The 27,092-nt window shown below is 37.4% G+C and overlaps 1 protein-coding gene across 1 annotated transcript in view; it reads right to left on the reverse strand.

The window, feature by feature from the left end:
* Window positions 1–27,092, reverse strand: part of LOC124798066 (ubiquitin carboxyl-terminal hydrolase 14) — a gene marked incomplete in the record, with an annotated part of 103,839 nt that overhangs the window by 32,232 nt on the left and 44,515 nt on the right. The window contains 2 exon segments of the mRNA XM_047261295.1: window positions 6,429–6,585; window positions 17,717–17,981. Of these exon segments, the coding sequence (XP_047117251.1) occupies window positions 6,429–6,585; window positions 17,717–17,981 (422 nt within the window).

Below are 27,092 nucleotides of genomic sequence, written 5' to 3' on the forward strand. Positions count from 1 at the left end.
CAAGGTGGCGTAAGGCCGTAGCATTTAACGGAGATTACGTTGAAAAATAGTGTTGTGTAGCTAAAAGATTGGGGAATAACCTGGTGTATTTCAATGCTGAATAAAACAACCCCTGTTTCAGAAAAAAAATGGGTTGCATTACTTATTGAACTGCCCTCGTAAAATACTTTGAGGTTTTTACATGGTATATGACGAGTCATGCCGGTACTAGTAATGCCAAGTACTTGCACCCATTATAATAAACTGAAATCATTAAAAAATCTGTGACCATTGAGCCACCAAAAGGCTGTAAGTTTTAAATGAATCCAGAACTTTAATGATCTACTTTGTAAGTATCAAATAATTGTGTAATAATTCTGTCACAAAGATGAGGCAGAACATTATAACACTCCTCTAGTGAACAGGTTGCAAGGACCAGCAGCTGGGAAAAATTACAGTGAAAATGAGTGACTTTTAGGATGTTCACATGTTACAATAATTAATATCTTCTTCTTGTAATAATGGACGAATGGCAGTAAATCCACTAATAGATGACAAGGCATTAGACACCCACAAGTTATATCAATATATTTGCCTACTCTGTATCTCAGAATGCAAGACAATCCGCTCTGCAAATTACAGTGACGTGTGATGTGAATAGCAGGAACTGTTTCTGAGAATACTGTTGATCACATCTTGTTCCAAATGTTGCTTTACAGTATCAGACCATTCGTTTGATTTGCTGAACCAATTTAATCATTTGTCACTTTTGATAGATAACTTGCTAGTGCTGTTAAATAAATGAAGAAAAGCATTTTTACAGCCCTCAACTTACACATTCATTTTTTTTCTTTTCTTGTCTTTCCTTTCTTTCTTTATCAAGTTGAGCCTCTATGGACTGCGTGGTAACAACCAATTTCATTTTAGTGTCTGGATCTTGTTCTTGTTTCAGCTTTGAATTCTTACCAGCATCTTCTGAGCCCATCAAGAAGTGTCTGTTTATGCTCTTCGGACAAAGGTCCTGTACGTCTTTTGAACATTGGTGCCATTTTAAAACCTTGGTAGTTGTTCACAAATCTTCTAAATTTGTTCCTGTCAGGAATTTCTCTCTCTGAGATACCAATCTGCCTAATATCTTTTTCACATTCTTTGAATCATCTCAGCCTTGTTTTCTTGGATTGGATGAAACTCCATATTCTTTTTGTTAGTTGATCACTGTCCATCCCCATGAGATGACCGTAAAATAATAATCGTCTCTTCTTAATGGATGCTGTGATAGGTTCTGTCTTGTTGTCCAAGTCCTCATTTGCTCTCATTTGCCACTGTCCATCAACCCATCTATTACTTAGGATTTCCCTTAATATCCTACATTCTCACTTTTCCAGCCACTCAGTTTGACCTGTCTATGCACAGTCAAAGTTTCAGATGCATATAACCCCTCAGGTTTCACAGCTGTATTATAATGTTGGAACTTGGCCCCTATAGTCAAAGACTTTTTGTTACAGGTATTCTTTGTCATTTGGTATGCCTGATCTAACTGCCTCATCCTGACATTAACTGCTTCTTCTTCTAACCCATTCTCCTAGATGACTTCACTGAGATACCTGAAATTCTTAACTCGTCTGATTTTTGCCAGATTGGTGATCATCCATCCAGATCCATCACAGATGTTTGTCATATATTTTGTCTTTTGAATAGAGATCTGGAGTCCAAATTTTTCAGCACTTTCTGACAGCCTATTGATCTTGTTGACTGCTGACTCTATATGTTGTTAGCAAAAATGGCCACGTCATCCGCAAAAGCCAAGCAGTCAATGTACACCCCTTTGTTCTTAGGACCAAGTCTGAGCTGCTCTTCATTTGTATCTTCTTGTGCTAACAACTTTCTCCATTCTCGAATGACCTTTTCCAACACGCAGTTGAAAAGGAGTGGGGATAGTCCGTCTCCTTGTTTTACTCACGTTTTGATTGTAAAGGGTTTTGAAATCTCACCCACAAATTTTATTTTTGACACTGTGTTAGTGAGAGTGTTTGATCAGCTTTCTTGATGTATCATCCATCCCAAACTCTGTCTCTCGGTTGATGGAGTCATACACCTTCTGAAAATCAACAAACATGACCACATGATTATTTCCTCCAGTTTTTTTTCTTTTCTTTTCTTTTTCTTTTAGTACCTGATGATGTTCTTCAGGTTAAAGATCTGTTCTGGGCATGAACAGCCCTTTCAGAAACCAGCTTGATTTTCCCCAATCAGTTGGTCAAGATGACCTACTCTATTCTGTAATGCTTTGGAGAGAATCTTATATGGAACAGATACCAATGAGATGCCCCTATAGTACTGACATTCTTTTTATCACCTTTTCTGTGTAGATGATGGATTAAAGCTGACTGCCATTCAGTTGGTATCATCCCAGTCTCCATATCTCCTCAAAAAGTTGGACTAGTACATGTATAGTTTCATTATTTGCCAGCTTCAGTAGTTCCACCACTATTGAATCCTCTCTAGCTGCCTTATTATTCTTAATGTTGTTGTTGATCTCTCTGATCTCCTCTTTACCAGTGGCGATGAGTTGGGTAATTTGTGGATTGGGGGACATACAGGAAATCTTTCTTTCAGTTCAATACAATTAAGTAGATTTTCAAAATAACGAGACATGATCGTGCAGTTTTCTTTGTTGGTCAGGCTGAGATTTCCATTTTCATCTCTAAAACAAAGACTAGGGGCTTGGTATGCTTTCAAATTCGACTTGAATGTCTGATAGAAGACTCTGGCATTGTTTCTGCGGAAATCTTGATCAATCTGTTCTAACTGCTGTTTCTCATACAATCGCTTAGCCCTTCATAAAGTTCTAGTGGCATATTTTCGAACTTCATGAAATAAATCAAAATCTTCAACTCTCCTGGTTGAGTTACCCTTTCTCCAGGCATTTGTTCTTTGGGCCACCACCTCACCACAAACCTCATTCCACCATCTATGTTTTCTCTTTTTAGATTACACGATTGCAGTATTAGTGGCTTGTTGGATATTGGAGACTATGTCCATCCATTTATGAGATTCAAATGTCAGTTGCTGGTTGTATTGATCTAATACGCCTAGATTGATTGAGCTTCGCATCATCATATTTATGAATTTCATTTCCGGTTTTCACGGCCTTATTGAGAGGGATGAAATTAATTTTGATCTTGGAGAGGTAATGATCCAAGTCAACCTGGGCACCTCTTCGTACTTTAACATTCATTATTACCTTAATTTCTCTCCTAGAGATTGCTACATGATCATTCTGTTTCTCTCCAGACTTCATTTAATGTTATACTTATCCATTTCAGTTTTTATATCCAGTATCAGTGGAAAACTAAACAGCAACAAAAAACTTAAGTAGTTTACAGATGGAAAAAAAACCCTCAGGATTCTACTTATGAACGTAAAAATCACACACATTACTTACAAAGTAGTAGCAATATTATGAAAAGAAAAGTTGCTACCCACCATATAATGGAGATGCTGAATCGTAGAAAGGCACAACAAAAAGACTGTCACAAATAAAGCTTTCAGCCATTAAGGCTTTCACCAACAATAGACAAAACACACACACACACACACACACACACACACACACACACACAACCGCAGTCTCAGGCAGCTGAAACCACAGTGTGTCTGTCATCTATTGTTGACGAAGGCCTTGATGGCTGAAAACTTGATTTGTGGCAGTCTTTTTATTGTGTCTATCTGCGACTAAGCATTTCCACTATATGGTGAGTAACAACTTTCCTTTTCATAATATTGTTACATTCCACACTGGATTTTCCATTGTTTCATTACAAAGTAGTATACCAGGTGGGTCAAAAATGTATACTACTCATAAATGACTCAACAATGTAATGTCATAAATCAGACAGGTAGGTTATAGTCTAGTGCATAACAGGTTGTTTAAATATTTCTGACAGTTACCAAGTATGTAGGTTGGAACTTAAATAGTGGCAAACACTAATGTGGTGACACTATGCAATGGAATCTACTATTGTCGCTGATAGCACACATTGTTGACATACCTACCTTACCTGCGAGCAAATGGACTTGCCCTTCCCACATCACCGGTGTGTGCACAATCAAGAGAAACACAGTCACTTGTGAGCAAGTGGTCTAACATAATGGTGTCACTACGTTTTCGAAGCAGGAACAACTGAGATGGATCAAGACTGAACGTGCCAGAGGGCATACAGAACGACAGTGTCATCAAGGTCTTCAAGAGGCATGCAGGAAAACGGTGTTGCCGTACAGAACAGTGGCACATTGGGCAAAAGCCTTCAACGAAGGTCAGCACACTGTGGCAGACATGCATCGGGCAGGTCATCCTAGTGTCTCTGAAGAAGTAGTGCATGCTGTTGCCACGTTAGTGGGCAGTGATTGACGCCATACAATGCGTGAGCTTGCCCACGCAACCGGGTTAGCGCATATGACTGTGCTTCGCATCCTGAAGGGACATCTGAGCATGCAAAAAATTGCATCACGATGGGTTCCGCATGACTTGAGGAAAATACAGAAATGGATGGGTTACAACACTGCTCAGATGCACTTTGAGTGTTACAAGCGCAAAGGAGAGGCTTTCTTACGCCATATCGTAACACTGGATGAGACATGGGCCACATTGTACAAGCCAAAACTGAAACGCCAATCCAATGAATGGTGTCATTAGGGGTTGCTGCGAAAGTCAAAAGTGCGTCAGAGCCTCAGTACGGTGAAAGTTAGGGTGATTCTCGAGTACGACTATGATGGTGTTATCCTAACGCATTACGTTCCTCCACGGCAGGCCGTCAATGTACAGTATTACTGTTCATTTTTTGAGCATCACCTGTGACCAAATCTGCGAAAGAAGTTCATGCTCTTGGATTAAGCTGTGTAAAGAACACACTACAGGTTTGTGCATTGTTAATGCTTCTGGGAACCACAAAGTGAAACTACTAGTGATTGCAGGGGTAGGTGTGTGTGTGTGTGTGTGTGTGTGTGTGTGTGTGTGTGTGTGTGTGTTTGTGTATGTATGTGTGTGTGTGTGTGGGGGGGGGGAGCATTCAAGGATATTGCAGCTAAGAGCCTCCTTGTATATTATTACAATAAAAAATAGCATGGATGGATAGTGAAATTTTTCAAAAACTGGTTCCACACTCATTTTCTGCCACAAGTTTGATAATTTCTAGAAGAGAAAGGATTGCTAAAGAAGGCCGTTTTATTGCTTGATAACACGTGTTCACATCCCAATAAAAGGATTCTCGTATTTGATTATGGTCTCATCATAACTAAGTTTTCAGCTCCTAACATGATCACCATTATACAGCCAATGTAGCAAGGCTTAACTTCATCAATAAAACGGCACTACTGGGCTGTTCTACTGAGAAAGCTAGTTGATAAGGATGATTTGGTGGCATTCTGGAAGCAGTTGACGAATCTAGATAGCATACATTGTAGCAAACCAAACACCAAACCCCATACCCTAGTTTGATCATGGAGGAAAATTCTTCCATATATAAAAGATAGTGATTTGTAAGGTTTCAGTGATGAACAAAAAACAACTGCACAAATGGTGAATGTGGCAATGTATTTACTTGCTTCTGAAGATGTCGATGATGAAAATTTGAATGAGTGGCTGAAGACTGACAAGTGTAAATCCAACTTCCAGTACAAGAGTGATGCCGAAATTGTGACCACTGCTTCAGAATAAAACAAAGAGGACAGTGAATGTGAAAGTGGGGATGAAGACAGTGACCTTGTCAGACATTATCCCGCATTGCAGTGTGCTGATACCCTTCTAGATTATATGAGCCAGAGGGCCTTTCAGTACAACTGCACTATTGCTGCAAGAAAAACTCAAACTGCCATGCGAAAAAATGTCAGTTCCTCTCAGAAGCAGACCATCATCACAGACTAATTTAAGAAATAACCATGCCTACAATGTCTATGAACAGAAATTTGATAAACTTTTGAACAAAGAACACATTTTCAAATCTCTCTACTATTCACGTTTTTCAATTTGTCACACATCATCTGCCCCACATTACCCCAGATAATCGGGAGTGGCTACACACAGCAGAAGAAAAATGTAATGTTTAATTAAGTTATGCAATAACAACAAAAATTTACAAAGTGGCAACTGGGAGGTTGCTACAATTATGATATCTCAAACAGTGGAAAATCCAGGATGGAATGTAACAATATAGTCATCTGATATATTTTGGATATCCTGTCTTATTTCCTGATACAGACACAAACAAGGACAGTCACAGTTTTGCCTTGGGTACTTCACCAAATTAACTACATTTTACATCAATAACACACACATTCACAAAGATGACAATAGCCTGGGACTGAAATAACAATATGCACCACACCTAAGCACTTTTGGGTCAACCTGGCTATATTCCGACACGAAGAGAAGACATTTACTATATACTCACAGATCTTAAGCCTGAATGCATGTATCGGACATCTTGCGATATGAAGCAACTCAGCTGCAGAAAGTTTTCTATGCTGTGACTTGGAGGTTCATCTTCGGACTCTGTACACTTCAATTCAACATCAAAGGTACCACCAAAGTACTGGTCTACCAGTGACCTGTAAATTGAACGATCAAATTAACAACTTAGCTTATTAACTTGACATCATTTGCAAACACACACACACACACACACACACACACACACACACACACACGAGGCTGTGCATGCATTACGAAAGATTGAGTGGACTGAGAAGGTAGTAGCTTCACGTAGATTCAGTGAGGAAAGGAAGGAACAGGATAATGGGACGTGTATTAAAAGATTTGGGTATAATTTCCATGGTACAGGAGGAAGCAGTAGAGAGCAAAAATTGTAGGAATGGCAGATATCTGAACACATCCAACAAATAAATCAGGACATTTGGTTTAAGTGCTATCCTGAGAAGAAGAGATTAAGGCAGGAGGGTAAAACCACATTGGCTGCATCATGCCAGACTGAATGGTAACATAAAAATACAACTTGTGGAGACCAATTCTAAGAACAAAATATTTTTGTATTTCTGGTCAAGCCAGATTGCTGCGATACTGGTAGTTCCCATTAGGTAACAGCTTTTATCTTCCCCAGAGAATCAGGCAGGTTGCACTTCAGATATATTGTGAAATGTCAATGAAATGGTTGAATTGGAATACCAAGAACATTTTATTAGAGTCATATAAAAATAAAATTCACTCACACAAAAGCAGAAGCATTGAGTTGTTCACAGGCATTTTGTGTGTGCCTGTTGACAACAACAGGGTTGCCACAAGTTTCCTCAAGTGAAACTTCCTGATATTTCCCTGATTTCCGGACAAGTTTTAGCATTTTTCCCAGACAAATTTTGAGAGCTCAAGGGTAAACAAAGATGTAAGTTGACAAAAAAAATTAAGGACTTCTGTATTTCTAAACATGTGAGCAGATATTTTAGGTACTAACATGTACATCTTTTGTAATGTGCTGTTATTAGACAGAGAAAGCAAGCCAAATGGTATATGTGCTTCATTAAGCCCATTGATGTTATTTTATTTCAGTAAAATGAAACACATCTGTTGACAAAAACAGACAGTTCATTGGAGTCGCAAGACAGATTTAAAATACCTTCACTGATTTCAGAAGTAGCCTCAGAAAAAAGTAGGCATCTTGAAAGAACTGTATAAGGCAGGAAACAGTTGTGTAAACCAACACTACAGGTGACCGTCAATAAAATATCAGTTGTACTATGTTCGTTATTTGTCCGTTATTACACACTGTGTTACATCTATTATTTTACAGGTGTAGTGTGATTTCTCTTTCGAGAAATATCTGAGTACGTAGTGTACAAACTGCCAACAACTGACACAACTGTCTTCTTCTTACTGTCCATATTTTCTAACATATAAACTACTTTTGAAGTGCCAAAATGTACTAGAACAAATAAAATGACACACTGTAAAATGTTCTTGCGATAACACAGTCGCAATTCCTGAAATCCATCACCCGTGGCCTCTGGCCTGCTGAGGAGCACTGCAGTCTTAGGTCCACGGATAAATCATGAAAATACGTTGCATTAGGTCACACACAAACAGACCTGGCCTGCGGGCAGATCGGTGAGACCAGATCTGACGGGCAGTGTCTGCACACTAGTGGAACTGAATGGCTTCAGATCAGCATGCCTGATCCATTACAGATACCCGCAGAAGCGGCTTGCAGTTTTGGCCCGTAGTGGAAGTCCACTCACATGGCCAGCTATTCACAAGTGACAGAGAGCATGTTGATGAAATGAGACCACGGTGATCAATCCATGCAACAGATACTTTGTTCAAATTCTCTGAGAATCAATAATAACTCACCATAAAGAAGATTGTTGAACCACAGATAGACCCTTAGAAAAGACAATCACATTCTCACAACTAAATTTTCAGCCATAGGTTTTGTCAGAAAACAAGAGCACATACACATTCACACAATCACTCAAACACAACTCATGCACAGGATTGCCGTCTCCGGCCACTGCTTCTTCAGTCTCTGAGAATCAAATCCAAATAAACCACTCCCCATGCCACCCTGCCTATCGTCGGCAGCTGCTAGGCTAGCAGTAAGAAATGGTGGCGACACTGACTGCAAGCTGAGGGGAGTGGTATGACGGGAAAAGCAGGAGTAATAAGGAGTACAGAAGTGACAAACATACTCAGCTGCATCCAGCCAGCGACAATGCCTGACACCTCAGTAAACAAACCATTTGATCTGCTGAGACAAAAAAAAGAGTTTTTCCAGTGTCTCCCCCCTCCCCCCCCTTCCAGATATCCCTGATGTGTCTGAAATCCCATGGTTTCCAGAACCAGTGGCAACCCTGAACTGAACACTTCTGTTTTTCTGTGAGTGGCCTCCTTTAACACAAACTTATTTATATCCTGTCAGAAATTTCCTACAACAAAAATAAAAGTCATATTTTTATATAAATGTAACATATAAAAGGTACAGTTCAGGTCCATTAACAAGACATACTCAACAAAAGAATAGAAACTTGAGTGGGAACATTTCATCGTGTCATCAGAATGTAATATTGCCCACCATTGAAAAACACCGTTTAACTGTTTCTTCTGCCCTGTAGATAGTACAGACGCTATCTTACAACTGCTGTGTGTGCTGCATAGAAAGAAGACGATTCTGCAGTTCTATGCACCCAAAACAAAAATCACAGATAACCAGCTGGGACTATTAATACAATATTTGAACAGTTTATTGATAGAGATCAAGTTTATTTGATTAGAGACAAGAAACAACTGAACATTCAGTGGCATGAACACTGTAGAATAATATAAATAATGTAAAAAAGTAGTGTGTAAAAATTCAAACAAGCCCTACAATATATTTCATCATCCTCATGAAAAATTCTTCAGTGTTGGATCACGAAGCTTTGCCCTTTCTGCATTTTTTAAATTCTTCGGATAACAAAGCAGTTGTTCGCAAGGGAACAAGGACCCTAGCATGTACTTATTTTGCTGAATTTATGAATAGCCTGGAAAATTGTTTTACCCGTACATCTCAGAATCATTAATGTAAGTCCATGGTTCTATATTTCAAATTTAATAGAGAAGAAAATGTTACAAAAATTACCTCTAACGTAACTTTCTAAGGTAAAGAATACGGTGTACATGACAACTGAGTGCTAAATAATTTGCTACACATGTCTTGAAACATTGCCTCGAAATGCTGGCAAAGTTATTACCTTACAAAGAGTGTGAAGATAAGACTATAAATCCAAATTTCTATATACATTTAATTTTTGTACTAATATTTGTGTATAACGTAACACATCACAGCTTGGGTTGGGTATCCTTAGTAACAGTCAAGAAACTGAATGGTTTTTATTTTGCTGTATTTATTGTTGTTTTATTATTATTTGATGCTGTTTTTTCTCCTAATAATGTGTATATGCTTAAATTGAAAATATTTAATATGATTTAACTCTGGATAATGTTCTGCAAAAGCGAGAGTGCAGCAAGTTTTGATGAACAATGAGTAGATAGCAGTTATTGTTTGTTGGTTGTTAAGCAATATGCGAGCATAAGTAGTGAGGTATAGCTGTAGATACATGGCCTGTTTAGCACTGTATTGTGGAATGAAGAAAAATTGGGGACAATGTGTATTTAAATGTTATGCATATTGGATTAATTTTCCACGCAATGGTTTAAAGACTGTGATGACATGGGAACAGTAGAGAGACACGTTTCTTACCAGGGCAGTTTACAAAGCACAATGCAAACTGCCAAATTAAAACTGTATACAAAAACTACACATTTGAATGGTGGTTGCAAGTGCACTTACATGCAGTGACACTGGCAAACATAACATCGTTCATTTTGAATTACAATTGTTTTGCATATTTGGCCACCAATACTTCCATCAACAAGACCATAATATACACAACACTGATAAGCCAAAACATTATGACCACTACCCGCCGCGATGGATGCCACCTGATGGTGTTGCAGGCACGTGACGTAAAAGTATACAGGTGGAACAGACACGGACATGCTATCACCCTAGTGAAGATGAGGGCATCAAGCAGGAAAATCCCTTGAGAAAAGCAACTTTGATAACGGACAGATTATTATTACATGGAGCCTGTGAATGAGTATCTTGAAAATGGGGAAGCTGGTCGAATGTTCACATAATACGGTCATGAGCATCTACGGAAAGATATAGGGCAGTGAAACCACCACTAGGTGCTAAATGGTTGGATGTCCACAACTCTTCACAAAATGTGGGGCTTGGAGGCTTCTCTGCTCTGAAGTATGATTGGTGTCCCTGCCAAAAGAGCACAATGCCGGTGCATGCACGAGAGTTTTGGAGCACACCATCCATCGAACACTGATGAACATGGAGCTCCATAGCTGACCACCGATGTGTGTTTACATGTCAACCCACTTATATTGTCAATTACGATTGCAGTGTGCACGAGACCATCACAGTAATTGAAGACATGATCACAGCTGTAAACGACCTGTACCCCCATGCTTGATGTCTTCCCCAAATGCAATGTCCTCTTTCAGCAGAATAACTGTTCATTTCTCGGAGCCATAAACTTACTACAGTGCTTTGAGGAGCATTATAGTGAACTCACACTGATGTCTCAGCAACCAAATTCACCTGGTGTAAATCCTATGGAACCAATTTTAATTGGTGTAGAGCGCCATTACTGCGTACACGAATCAGCAACACATTATGTATGTGAATTACATGACTTGTACGTAGACATCTAATGCCACATACCTCCACAAACCTACCAGCAAACTGCCAGAACCCTGGTTTGCAGAATCAGTGATTATTTCATTCCAAAGACGGACAAAAAAGATATTAAGTAGACGGTCATAATGTTTTGGTTCATCAGTGTACATCTTTTACTGCACCTTCACACTAACTACCTATTTCAAGAGGAAAGCTGCAGCAGCATTATTTAACAATGATTACAATCACTGAAATATGTCTGTGTGCTGCCAATACAGGACTATTACTAAGCTAAGTTTCTTTCTCTGAATATTGTAATGGTTAAGCAACTCTCCTCTAACAATTATAAATATATTTTTAAATGATTAATTCAATGAAACTTAACTTCACTTTGATGAGTTCATACATGAATTTCCTCATAGTTGTTATTCACCGAACATAACTTTCCGACACATTCCTTTAAATAATACTTCCAACAATTTCAAGCACTGAACTAAAAATGAATCCGCTGTGTAATGCTTTTCACAGTAAAATGTTACTGCAAATGTTTTTGTTGAAATCTATTAGCATTTGCATTACACATTCCAGATTTCTTACAATAATAAGAAATAGTCTACTTTTTTAAAATTTTATGTTATGTCTCATTATATGTAAATTGGCATTAGCCATCTTTATACATGTCGCTCTTTCTTTGGCATGTTTAGTGAAATTTTGCAGTGGATTATGCAATATCTTATTCAAGGTGCTACTGAAGTATGCATATCGTAAAGTGGGCGACATTAAACCAGTTAGCTTTAACCAATCACAGCACATTAGCTAGACTTATTGGTAATGTTTAAACAGGGGGAAAACTTTAAACTGGTTAATTTTGTCCTGAATAAAGTTTGTTTACCTGTAAGAACACGTCATATTGCACTATTCCAGAGTCATCAAGGGAATGTGCCAGCTATGTTAATGAACATTAATAATTATTCTGCTACAAGTGAGGCACTATTTGGTAAATTCTAAGCACTGTCATATTCTGAAAAGTTTTTGAATTTCTTCCAGCATTAACTACAACTGACTTTTTACTTGTTTCATTAGTAAGCAAGCAGGTTTCTTCCACATTCTTTAACATTATTTCCTGTATTTTACTTTTATTTAAAAGATCAATTAAAATTTTGATGGATTTTTGCATGAACACAGTCACTACTGACAAGAAAATTAATAGGGGTTGGGATCCTGGTTTACTGTAAGTGAACTGAAGGCCAGGAATTAGTAGGAACTAGTTTCGTCATCTGATAAGGTAGAGTAGATATAGTTAACATTCCTGTTCAAAGTAGTGTGTGTTGAAAGTGTGGACAGTGATCATGGAAAACACTTTCACAGGCATGTCTGATAGGTTGCTGTTAATCAAATCAAATTTATTGATGACAAGGAGGATAAATCAGCAGCAGTATAGTTGGAAACGATGAGGGAATGCGCAAACAAAACGTAGAAGATGATTAAGTCAATTGTATTCACATTACGGCAGGAGGGAATGGTGCAAAGCAATGTGGGATTCAAGCAGCTATACAGAAGAAGAAGAAGAAGAAGAAGAAGAAAAGTTCACATATTAAATATTTCACTGATGATATAGACATATGCCTTGTTACGCAGCAAGTTCCGTGATATGAATAATACAAAGAAATACCAACTTTGCAAAAACACTGCAGCTGCTTTTAGTGCAGAGATCTGGACTTCTCTGACAGAAATTTTTCTTTCTATAAGATTTGGTTTTAAAAAGCACCAGAATAAATGAGTCATTGTGTGTGAATGAGACAAATTAGTTTCAGAAAATGTGTACAACATTGGATTAATTAATAAATGAAGCATGAGAAAGTGAATACTGCTTTATTCTGATGAAACAAGGATTCACAGAAATTACACTGTAAATAAAAGATGTCACAATGATAGTGTGCAAGAAGTATTTTCAACGACTAGTGTCAGTCAATGTTCAACTGTTGTGCTGCACCAAGCATTGGCGCATAGATGTTTAGTGTGCGACAGTGTTTCACTTGCAAAAATGCTGTGGTGTTTACTGACAACACCCCTTCTCTGTGTTTCTTGTGGATGAGCACAACTGTACAGCCATCCTAGCCAGGTCTTCACTTCGCTTTACTGGGTGAAACCTGATGTCTTGTTTGTAAAGGAAGGAAGCCGTCTCTGGAGGTACTCGCAGTAATGAAAGATGACCAAAAAATGTTTGTTCCTGTACAAGCCAATTGTTCGGATGGACAAAGCTGGTACATTAAGGCATTAATTTCAACACAGACCTCAATGATAAGTAGCTTCTCTTCTTATAGCGATATCTGAGTCATGTAAATCTATGTAACATCAACAAAAAAGCTAAATGCACTACCCATTTATTATCATCCAATGATGGATATCTCTTTCCCTTCATTTCCACAAACATTTTCCTCCTTCCATAATTGCAAAGAATATGCCTGGAACATTGTGTGTGCTTTACCATATATACAGCACAAAGACAATGTATGTCACAATAGATGCTTCCAAGACTTGCTGAGTGTATTAACTGTTTGCCATCAACACTGCAATGCAATAAAAACTCTTGTAACACACCAGAATCTTGATGAAATGGCAAAATTACCATACAAGCAGTGTTTCACAAGCATCTGCACATTAATTTGGTACAAATTTCACCATGTATTTCTACAGCTTCATCATGTGAACCACCATTGTTTAAACAAGTGAAGATTTAGTAGCAATAAACTTGGTTTAACTCTCATGCTGTGCTTCTGTTGTTACAAACTTCCCAGAACCAGTACTTACTTTCAGCTCATCCAAATGAGTTTTCTTTCAAACCACCACATATCAATGAACTAAATGAGATGTATGGTATGAGATTTCAGAGGCACTATACATTACTGCAAGGAGGAGCTAAGAGGGCTGTCTATCACATATGAGACATACAAGTTGAACTAAACAGACCACAAATACAGCTGGAGTTTGACAATTTGCAAAACTGGTATTACTTACAAATGAAGCCTCTGTCTACATGTTTAAGAAAAGCAAACAACATCTAAATTTTTTAATACTAGTAAATTTATATTTCAAAATAAATTTGCACATACTTGCAACATAAAACACATCAAAATAGGATTTTTAAATGTATTCACCATTCTGTCTGTTAAAAATAATGCAATAAACACTTCTGACATCAATGACAAGCTCCATAAATGTAGCCATAAAAACGTATTTATATTATAAACAAAAACGACTGATCCCAAAATCATTCCATTGATGCAAATAGTGTCGTGGGATGAAAAAATACAGCAAACTTAAAAAATAGATTTCAACATTTTCTTTGGAAACTAATAAAAGAAGACAGTGGAAAGTAAGTGTATATTACAAAAGTAACTAAAGAAAAACATTTACTCTACATCCTAAGCCGAGAAAAAGATCTGAGGTGTGGTGTAAAAGATCTGAGGTGTGGTGTATGACAAGGGAACTGAATGAAAATCAGTCATCAAAAATAAATTAAAAAAATATATGCACAAATACTTAAAGGCAAGGTTGACATCCATGACTTGAAACAATATGAAAATGAAAAGAACAAGATGACGAATGTCAGTAAAAAAGAAGTAGCAGGACAGAGAGGAAAGTAATGAGGAAGCAGACTGACACAAGATAGAGTATAAGGTAGTAATGGAACATGCTGTCATAAAGAAATCAATTATGAAAGGCAGCGTAATACCGGAGTACTGAAGGTATCTATTTTTAAAAGTTCTGGAGGATACATCTATATATGTAGTAGGCTGTATGGACTACTTTACACACATTGGTTTAATGAGGACTTATAGTTGTTCCTAAAGTGGAACGTTTCACATCAAAGAGATAGAATCTCAATAGGCCCAGATGTGATTGGTATAAGCATTTGTGTCAAAGAGTTCCACGCATCATAGAAAATCCTAATGACTCAAGTCTCATATGGTTTAACACTGCTAAGGTGGAAAAGCCTTTGACAATCCATCACTTAAACTGGATGTTCCCACATAATTTCTTGGGCTGTAATGGCGAACAACTTGTCTTAAACCACACAGATTTAAAAGTGTATGATGGAGTTTTCTGCTGAAATATATTTTAAAGAGTTAGATTTTACTGGTAGTTTACTGGAAGAAACATTACTTAGCGGAGAAGTAAGTCACATTTAGGTCAGTGAAAGTGTACAGTAATCTTTAAAAGACTTAATGTCCTTCCTGTCGTACGAAAGAATACTGTTTACTGACATTTTGTTTTTCCTCAGTGGTCAACTTGCTTGTCAGTGGACATATCAAGATAGGTACACTGAATGGCCATTTTATTTACTGCACCTGGCACCTCTTTATCTTTACTTCGGCAGAATTATTACACAACCTCAACCAGGTACACTGGCATATCTCTGATTACGAGTGTATGCCCCATCAGAGTAAGTTACAGCGGACATTCTCCAGTGGATATACAAGAAATCAGTTTCAGTTGAGATGTCTACCACATTAACAAAGGATATTCCTGGATGGAGTGGTACATAAAATATGGTAAAGGCAACTATTCACCTATAGTGGGGCCAATGTGTTGAGAACAGAAACACATTAACAGAAAACAGTATTTGCATTAGATTTAGAGCTCTTGCTCTTTTGTAAGTAGTTACATTCGCACGCCAACCACACACACGCCTAAGCATACATTCACGAAGAGAGGTCCCCAACGATGGGATGGACTTTTTGAAATCAAAGATACGGTGATGTACGTTAAGATGCCAAGTGTCACATCATGCTGCCATTCGCCCTGGCGGCCCTCGTTTCCAATTAACTGACGAAAAAAGTTTAGAAATTTTGCATAGCGCTCTATAGCATTTAAAAAGTTGTATTACATAGACTTATTATATGGTATAATGAATGCAGTAAGGGCTTCACATGCAGGAGATGGAGGGTTTGAATCTCATCAGGTGCATTAATTTTTGTTTATTTTTAAATCTTTATCAAAATCACTCTGATCACTATTTTTATTCTATCAATTGGTTCAAATGAAATTTTTTATTTCTCTTCCTTTGTAACATCAGTTTAATCACCATATGAACTTTTTCATTTATTTAATTTTTCTTTGTATTATTCTTTTTCCACTCAGAATTTTTGTTAGTGTGAATTTAATTATATTTATCAACTACAACATTCAATCTATTGATTAAAAAACAAAAGACAAAATAAACTATTTCTACCTCCTGTGCAATAGTATGAAAAATGTATTTTTCATTACAAAATGTGCAATTTTTTCGCATGGTAATCGGCACATAAACATAAGTGATGTGACAAAGGAATGGAAATACAAAAAGTACATTTAAATCAATCAATTGACTAAAAATTATGATCAAAGTCATTTCTATAAAGATCTAAAAACAAAAAAAATTAATGCATGTTTCCAGATTCAAACTCATAATCTCCTGCATGTGAAGCCCTTACCCTACCCATTACACCATGCAACCAATCAATGTAATGTAACTTTTTTAACGCTACTGAGATTCAAACAAAGTTCTAACAAAATTCTGAATTTTTTTCGTTAATTATTCACAAATGACAGGCCACCATGGTGAATGGCTGCAGTGTGTGATACTTGGGATCTTAAAATTACATGACCATACAGATGGTTTCAGAAAGTCGATTCCACTGCTAAGGACCTCTCCTTACGTCTGTTTGTGTGTGTGTGTGTGTGTGTGTGTGTGTGTGTGTGTGTGTGTGTGTGTGTGAGTGAATTTATGTATCTTTACTACAAAAAGAGCAAGAGATGAAAAAGTAGTGCGAATACTGTTTTCTGTTATACAAGTTCACGTTCCATACATCAGTCTTCTACAGATGAATGGTTGAATTTCCCTTATTTTACATACATTACCAAAGGAAATCACTGAACTTCAAGAAATTGTATAGTTAAAACATTATATATGGTGATAAAAGAATAGCATCAGAATTGGTGTGGTAACATGTCAGAAGCCTCCTGAAAACTCTATACATAATACAAATGAAATAATAAAACAGGGTGACAAACATTTCAAACAGCAGATATTTAGCCTGTCTTTCACCTATCTGTTCTTATGTTTCAAACAGTTTCTACTGCAGAATAATTTCTTCTTAAAACTGAAAAGTTTTTGTTCAAGTATTTATATTGGTCTCACCTTCCTCGTTACATCAGTTCCAAATGAATAACTCTTTTAATGCCTACACCCACTTCAGCACAGTTTGTGGTTGCCAACAGTTTCTTTTACCTTTATATGTATGACATTGCTGTACTGAAGAAGAAACCTTATTGTGGAAATAAATATCTCCTTACAAAATTAACAGTACAAATGTTGTCTTTCTATCCAGTGTCATACATGAAATGGGTGACTCATGTATTAAGCACTGATTGTTCACTGATGAACAGTACACTGAAAGAACAATGGATGTAAGTATCTCTTTGGAATCACTGTCATCATTTTACAGTTAACTCACTTGAAAGTAGAAGTTTGGCCTTCAGCTGTCTTTGGTGGTAGCTTCTGCTGCAACATTCTCACCATTTCTGTCCAACACTCATTAGCATCTTGTTGAGTAAAGCCCCCATGTTCACTTTTCTCAGCAAACCGAGGAAAAGCCATGTGTAACACTTCCAACAATAGTATAGGAGGAATAGTGGCTCCCTTCTCCATTGACTCATACAAATCTCTAAGAGCTGCAGTAATTGACTGTGCAGGAATCATTTCCCCAGATAATGTCACACCTGTTGGAAATTAATAATATGATTCTGACAGAGCAATGACATACACTATTACACTGTTAACATCTCACACATTTTCCTATGTAAAGGACCACATATAAACCTCTTAGAAAAACATGGGTGCAGTACAATATCTCACAACATCCCAAGGTTCCTTTACAGAGAGAAAATGCAATTTTAGGCAAGCAACTACTCACTAACTCTGAATTTGACTTTGCAAGACATGGATAACTAACACTAAACATATGTTGCTTGGCACCTCAATAGATAGGTATCAGACAACAAATCAAAAAGTTTGAAGTTTAATCACCTATTATTAATCTTACAATTTTTTACACTATATATACAACTGAACAAGTAGCTAGTTCTTGGATCAAAAGACAATTAATGCATTAACTTTTCCAACAAAACTACACACAGGACTGTGGTGCTCAAATTAAACAATGTTCTAGACTGGTTTACTTTGTCAGGTTTGCAAAAATTCAAATTTCCATCCGACTTTGAAGCATACCGAACCAGAAATATGGTACATAATGTTATGATGGTGAGCACACCTAGATTTAAGTCTCAGATACACTTAGAAAGAATATGCAAGGTTAAGAAACTTTTGCTGAGTGAAAAGAGTTGTCAAAGTTATTAATGTTAATGTACCTTGTGCTTTTAGCATTTGTTTTTCTCAGTTCAGTTACCACTGATCTGAACAGAGCTATTAAGGATTTGAAGTCTCATGTAAATTCACCTTTGGGGTAAAGCAATAGTTTATTTGTTTAAGAAGAGTGACTTCGTAATCCTACAATTATAGTATGGTTTTTTGTAAATAAAGTTGTAACTATCCCTGGGACTTGTTTGCAAGCACAGGAATTTTGTTATCTAAAATAAAATGATATAATGAACACATTTTGTTTCCATTCAAATTATTCTGCGTAAGAAACAGGAGAGAAAAACTATTTTACCATTTATTAAAAATATTCTCTCAACCTTTAAGTTTTGAATGAGTCATCAACAAAATTTGGAATAAGAAAGGGTGGCATTGTGAAGTGTACAATTGCTTTTCACTTGGCAAGTTTTCAAAGGAGACACTATTCAGGCAAAACGAACTGGCATGTGTCCAGAAGGGTCTCCTTATATCATGTTCCATTTGTAAAGATTAGTGATGCATGATAGAGAAATATAGACTGCACATAACAGTAAATTTCTAGAGCCTCCCGTCTTATTTGCTACACTGAAACACACCGTATGCTGCCACAGCCTTGAATTTCTGTGGCCTGCTAGTACACTTTTGTATCTTCCATAAATTCAGCACAACATTTTCAAACAGAATCTACACTTCAAAAAGTTATTTAACAAACATATAAGTGTAAAGAGGTAACTTTGATTAGGCCACTGTTCAAGTATCTTTGAATTCTAATCCTGCCATTCCAGTACGTAAATGACAAATGGTATTTGTAGTTAACAACATGGACTCCTTCAACAGCACCTACTCCATGTACATCACACAGAAAAATGATTTTCACTTCCACAAAACTTAATCATCGCTATACAGAATGGAACAACCTATTCTGTAGGTTTCTTATTTCACAAGTTTCCTGCAAAACAGAAAAAAACTGAGTTATGAATCCCAGATTTTTAAATCCAAGTTGAAAGGCTTCCTTGGGCCGCACACCATTTATCCTACACATGACTTCATTACAGTAGTTTTGATCCTTACACCACAAATGGAACTCTGTTTTTTATTTTCTTATCATGTTTTTGGTTATGAAACAGTGACATATTCCAAATCCAAGTAGCTTTGATACTCACAGTCTCACACAATTTGATGAATTAAATAAAAAAATTACGTTAAATTAGCTTTACAATGAAACAACCAGTCTTGTGTGGCTTGTGTTTTTACTCCACAACAGTTAAGAGACTGTAAGTCAAACATAGTACCTTATTACTACAGCTGAGATAGAGAATCCTCATAATAGTTGCACATTATATTATAATGTGCAGATACATTAACAATGGAAAGGCATGAGAGAGAGAGAGAGAGAGAGAGAGAGAGAGAATTACTACTAACTACTAAAATTCTAGTAACTTTTTGTGATACACTTACGACCAAATGGAGGAGACACTTTGTATGAAGACGTGCTGTTCAGGTCAAAACATTCCACCATAAAATATTTACACCAGTACACTGATGATGTTTTCGTGAACACACATTTATAGATAAGAAAATTGTAAATGATAGGGAATTCACTAAGACTTATGACAGGTCAACTACTCAATATGTACAGAGTGTCTTTCTAAGAGTTGTCAGGTGCATATTCTCTTATGTTTCAGCAGATATTTGCAATTTTGGTTTTGCACTGTGTATCAGGAGTCACCCCAAACAAATAGTACTCATCAAGTCTTTTATGCAACCCCCAGTGTCGATGGAAAACATTGGTTTGTTTCCTGTAACGAACAAAATTATTTTTAAAGAGGAACTGTACTTGCCTATTCAATACAGTTGTCCCCAATTAGTCTAAAGCGATATTTCTTTTATCAATGTGTATTAAATGTGACAGTGCATCATGAAGAGTAACCAGCATCCAACAACAACTCAACAGTGCTGCATGCTTGGTGGTAGCAGTCAGTGCGTGCCAGAGCATTGCTGTTGCTATTGGAGTACTAATTATTCTTCGGGTTTTATTGTCTCTGTTAATACATACTGATAAACAATTGTTGCACTAGATTAATATGGGACTGTTCTATTACATGAGTATGTAAAATTCCACTTTAAAAATCATTTTGTTCATAGTGGGAAATAAACTGAAGTTTTCCACTGACACTGGGCATTGCATAAAAGATTAGATGAACACTATTTGTTTGGTCTGACTCCAGCTACACAATGCAAAAATGAAATTACAAATATCTGCTGATACACAAGAGAAAATGCACCTGATGACTCTTAGACCATTGTCCTGAGCCTCATGTTAGTAATTTCTTAAACTATTTATGATTATCTTTGTATTTTTAACTTTGATGATTTGACAAAAATACTAAAAGATACCTACATATTAAGATACTAAAAGATACCTATTAAGATGGTAAGGGCATGTTAAGAGGATGCATGGGCAGAGACTCCCCAAAATTATGGAAGAACTAAAGATGGATGGAAAAGGACCTAGAGGGTGCCCAAGAACACGATGGAAAATGGGAGTAAGAATATATGTGGAAAGGAGAGGTGTGACCTGGCATCATGTGGAGGAAGAAAAGCGGTGGGAGGAACAAACCAAATGGAGAGGACTCGTCAGCACCCAGACCCGACAGTGGCTGGAGTGGGATCCGGATATAAATAGATAGACTAAAAGAAGAATGAAGCAGGAAAAATATGAGCATATCCAAGTTACCATCTACCATGTGATTCACTTATTAACTCAGTTTCGACAAAAACATTAATTACTACAATGTTAATTTAAATTATTCAATTGCAAAGATCCAGTAAAAGCGTATGTATTGTTAGCACTTCTTGTAAGAATACTTTTCAGTGCAGGTTCACTAGAATTGTTCTCATGTCAGATGATGGGTTAGTTATCCCTGAGAATGTGTGCATGTTTAAATAGTGCTCCAACATGTAGTAACAGTAGTAGTAGTAGTAGTTGTTGTTGTTGTTGTTGTTGTTGTTGTTGTTGTTGTTGCCGTCGTCGTCAACTACCACAGAACTACAATTTCAGCATACGATGGAAAGCTTAGCAAAGAAGATACTTCCAACATCATTAGACTGAAGTGTAATACTTACAACTAATCCTTACATTAGTTCAGTTGAGAGCAGAGATGTCATTGCACACTGCCAACCCATGCTATTCCATCTCAGACAGGATGGCCTGCGTAGCACAAGTATGCTCAATCTGGCCTGGGTTGCCGAGGCCTGCTGTATCTGGCTGGCATGCTGAGCTAGGCTTTAAAGGGCTGTTAAGTAAAGAGCCAGTTGAATTTCTCAAGAACAATATTTTTTAAATCTGTGTTAGTGATGTCACTAGATCATTTTCTTCGAGGTATCTCGTAGTGTTGGAACACAGTACATGTTCCATAATCCTGCTACAAATTTATATCAATGGTATGGGTTTATGACACAGCAGATTATTCCTATTTCCTGTCTTGTATATTGGTATGACCTGTGCAACTTTCTAGTCTTTAAGTATGGATCTTTTGTTGGGTGAGTAGTTGTATATGATAGCTAAAAATGGAGCTATTTCATCAGCATACTCTGAACTGAACCTTTTTGGTAGACAGTTTGAATTGGAAGACGTGCCTTTATTAAGTGACCTAAGTTGCTTCACTACACTGAGGGTATTTACTTCCAAATTAGTCATGTTGACACCTGTTTCTGGTTTGAATTCTGTAATATTTACTCCATCTTCTTTGATGGAGGATTTTTGGAAAACTGTGTATAAGAACTCCAATTTAATTGCATTGTTGTTGGTAACACTCTCTCCACCACCACACAATGAAGGTACTGATTAATCCTTTTGGATTTCCTAACAGATTTTGAGATAGTTTCATCGTGGACGCTATTAAAAGAATTTTGCATTGAAGTCCATGCCAAGTATCATGTATCTGAAAACTTCAGCCGTCTTGGATACTTTACATTCTTTTAAATACGAGTGCTCTTTTCATTGCTTCTTCAGTAAATTCTTGATTTTGTGTGTGTGTGTGTGTGTGTGTGTGTGTGTGTGTGTGCGCGCGCGCGCGCGCGTGCGCGTGTGCCTTGGGGGATTTGTCCCGTCTCTTTTTAATTTACTTGGTATAAAACTCTCAATTGCTGTCTGTACTGTGTCTCTGGTTGACAGTTAAGTAGTTAGTACGGAAGTAACAGAGACTGTCAGCTTTTCCAAATAGATATCTTTTGCATTTATTTTTGGTGGTTTTGGATGGTATGGTATTCATTGTTGCTACAACTTTGTGCTCACTAGTTCTTGTATTCATCAGGATGCTTTCTGTTACTCAGGATTGTTTGTTATGAAGAGGTCTAGCATGTTGCTGCAATTGTTCACACTTTGTGTGGGCTCTTGAACCAATTTCGCAAAATAAACAGCAGGAGAGGCTAAAAGTCTTGCGTGACACTCTACAAAGATTTGGAAGCAATTACGTCATAATTTCCTGTAATTCAGCAACAGTTTTCATTCTTCGCAGCCCCCTTGTCTAGTTTTGTACAATCTCATCTTGTATGTAAATCACATACTGACATTCTCAAGATTGTCATTCTCAGAAGCCCAGTCTCCAGATCTGCTCTTCTTGGATGATGGGCTTTTATTCTCCAGTGTAGTTTCATTTTGTACATCTAAAAAAGGAACAAGGTAACTGTACATACAAGAAATCACTGTCAAATGATGTTCTAAGAATTAAAATGTCAGAGTTTGAGGTTAAACTCTGATCTGATGTGAAAAGTTAACCAAGAACATTTTATCCAAAAATATCTATCTAGTTCATATGTTAACACATTAACTAGCTCTCCATTATTTTATTTGAGATAGAAGTGTGTTCACAGCATTCGTGCGTTACCACACAACAATAGTAGCTCTTGCTAGATTACACCCACATAAAATCAGACCAACGTAAACAGTTCCAATTAAAAGGATGCAATGAACAGCGGCTCCCTTCATTCACTGATACTAGATACACAACTGTCATGGTAGTTGTCCACGGCACGAGCCATGGCACTTTTTTCCCCTCTGCTCTTCAAATCGCTACCCTCACTCGCGTTTCGTCCACTATCTATCACCTGATGGACCGTGTTAATGCGTAGTCTTACCCAGACGTACGGACAACATCACAGCCCAGCATCCTGTGATCCACTTACTAGATAACTAACATGTTTACGGAGGTGACAGTAGAACTTTTGGTTTGGTCACCACGTTGGTGCGGGCGTGGAGGGGCCCCATCTCTAATTACTAACTGAACAAACAGGAAAGTTTAAAAATTTGCCATTTAAGTCTTCTTTGTTTTGTAGTACACCTCATTACACAACATTTCCTGAATCATACTACTTATCTACTGGCAATGAACTGGTCAGTTTTAACTGCACTTATCACAGCTTAAGAAAATAGTTGCACTCTAATATGTTACAAATATAGTTTTTTAGTAATGCAACCAGCCACTTTTTTTTGTCAGTCTTTGTAGGCTGTGGAAACAGGAACTGTGTAAAGATGGAAAGACAGCAGTGGCACCACTCAGACATGTCTCTGAGGATGCCATGCCTCCAAATAGTACAGTGGGCATCTTTCAAACTAAACATTTGTCTCTTCCTGAAGCCTTCCTAATTATGCACTATAGAACTGTAATCATAGTGAAACAAGTTACCATGTTTACAGTAAAGTCTTAGTATTTTCTCTGATAATTAGGTAGCATTTCAGCCTCACTGCCTGAAAGACTGAAGTTCTGTTCAGCTGGCTGACATTTGAACCAGTACAAAGTCACCAGCCCACCCGATTGCAAAGTAGCACTTGCTACTCCACTAACGCAATGGCTACCAAAGGAACTGGCATGAGCTACAAGGCTGTGGTATAAATGCTTTGATTGCGTAATGGCTTGTATTGGCAATATGATCTATGCATTCCTGAATTTTGTTGTGAAGTCCAAGCACAGTAAGCTGGCTTTATGTTATCCAGTTTGTCTTGACGAGCTTGGCGCGCTGAGGCGCTGTGGCCTGCAGCGTTATCCATCCACCTGCGCTGCATGCCTGTCTCTTGGAGCTGACACCAGGACCCAATCAGCCCGCACTGCTCAACCCGCCCTGTGCTGAATATTTCTCGGCTGAATACAACTCGCGCAGAGGCAGCGTGAATTTTTGGTGACTGAGTTGTAATATCTCGGGCAATAGTTTTTGTAAACAAATAAAATTTGGCCGTCTCGTACAACTTTATGCGTTCTCTTAAGAATAATAATGAAAAGAATTTTATGAGCCATATTGAGCTAGAAAATTGTAGTTAAATCAGCCAAAAAAAAAATAGGTGCCCGAAAAAATTTCGAAGTTTGGCTTCTTGCATCTCCTGAACTAATGCTATGACGAACACGAAACTTGGCATGTAGTGACCTAACAACACAAGGTTCTTAAATATAAAGTTTCAATTCCATAGCACTTTTGAGTACCGAATGAATTAAGCACAAAACTGAAGATTTTGTAAAAACATCAAAAATGCGGTATTTTCGTTCCGATTTTGCTAAAAAACAATGCTCCATGAAACATACCAAGCTGTACAACTGTAATGAAAGTTGGACATGAAACTCAGACCCTAAAAAAATGTAAACTTCGGGTTAGCATATCTAGTAGTGTGAACGCATGATGAAAATGAAATTTAGAGTGCAATAGATTGACTGCACAACGAAAAGGAATAAAATTTTTTATTCCCCTACTATTTTCCAATAATCTACAAATTAGTCAAAAAGATGTTGATGTTCATGAAAAGATGAAAGCAGGGTGTATTTGACACTTTTTTTTTCAAATACCGTTTTCTATTAATGCTTCAAAGCTAGTCTAGAACAATGAGTTTGATTTTTAATATTGGCAAACAACAGAGGCAAAGTAGCAAGAAAAATCGCACTGAGAATAGAGTTTTAACTTTGGCATGTTGTTTCTCATTGATCAAAGGTGTTTAAATCAGTTATGGAAAACATGTTTTGTACAAGTAGACCGAGTGTGATCTACATTTGTACTACTAAGGATAAAGGAATATAACTGTCCATGTTACATGTTAATAATTTAAATGTATCATATGCAGATTAATTTATTGGTTTTGTTATACTGGTGCAATGTACTCAGCGTAATTACATTTGCCACAGTACAGGTATTGCGCCATCTCAATCACCAAGTCTGTTCATTTGCCAGTAAACTGCTACATACAAAGAAGTCGGGCTTCGTTTGAATAATTTTACACCTGTTGCATCTATTTCCAGTCGTCCTGGTGAAGTCTTTCCCTCTCCTTCCCTCTTTCCTGACGAAGCAACCATTGGTTGCGAAAGCTAGAATTTTGTGTGTATGTACGTGTTTGTGTTTCTATCGACCTGCCAGCACTTTTGTATGGTAAGTGACATCATCTTTGTTTTTAGATATATTTTTCCCACGTGGAATGATATATATATATATATATAAAAAGAAAGATGATGAAACTTACCAAACAAAAGCGCTGGCAGGTCGATAGACACACAAACAAACACAAACATACACACAAAATTCTAGCTTTCGCAACCAATGGTTGCCTCGTCAGGAAAGAGGGAAGGAGAAGGAAAGACAAAAGGAATTTTGTGTGTATGTTTGTGTTTGTTTGTGTGTCTATCGACCTGCCAGCGCTTTTGTTTGGTAAGTTTCATCATCTTTCTTTTTAGATATATTTTTCCCACGTGGAATGTTTCCCTCTATTATATATATATATATATATATAGGGAAACATTCCACGTGGGAAAAATATATTTAAAAACAAAGATATATATATATTTTTCCCACGTGGAATGTTTAGGGAAACATTCCACGTGGGAAAAATATATTTAAAAACAAAGATGATGTGACTTACCAAACTAAAGCGCTGGCACGTCGATAGACACACACAAACATACACACAAAATTCAAGCTTTCGGAACAAACTGTTGCCTCATCAGGAAAGAGGGAAGGAGAGGGAAAGATGAAAGGATGTGGGTTTTAAGGGAGAGGGTAAGGAGTCATTCCAATCCTGGGAGCGGAAAGACTTACCTTAGGGGGGAAAAAAGACGGGTATACACACACACACACACACACACACACACACACACACACACACACATATACAGACACAAGTCTTTAAATATGTATGCTTGTGTCTGTATATATGTGTGTGTGTGTGTGTGTGTGTGTGTGTGTGTGTGTGTGTGTGTGTGTGTGTGTGTGTGTGTGTGTGCGCGCGCGCGCGGATATATAAAATAGAGGGAAACATTCCACGTGGGAAAAATTATATATAAAAACAAAGATGAGGTGACTTACCGAACGAAAGTGCTGGCAGGTCGATAGACACACAAGCAAACACAAACATACACACAAAATTCTAGCTTTCGCAACCAACGGTTGCCTCATCAGGAAAGAGGGAAGGAGAGGGAAAGATGAAAGGATGTGGGTTTTAAGGG

Source organism: Schistocerca piceifrons, chromosome 5, assembly GCF_021461385.2.
Source record: "Schistocerca piceifrons isolate TAMUIC-IGC-003096 chromosome 5, iqSchPice1.1, whole genome shotgun sequence".
Taxonomy (NCBI): Eukaryota; Metazoa; Arthropoda; class Insecta; order Orthoptera; family Acrididae; genus Schistocerca; species Schistocerca piceifrons.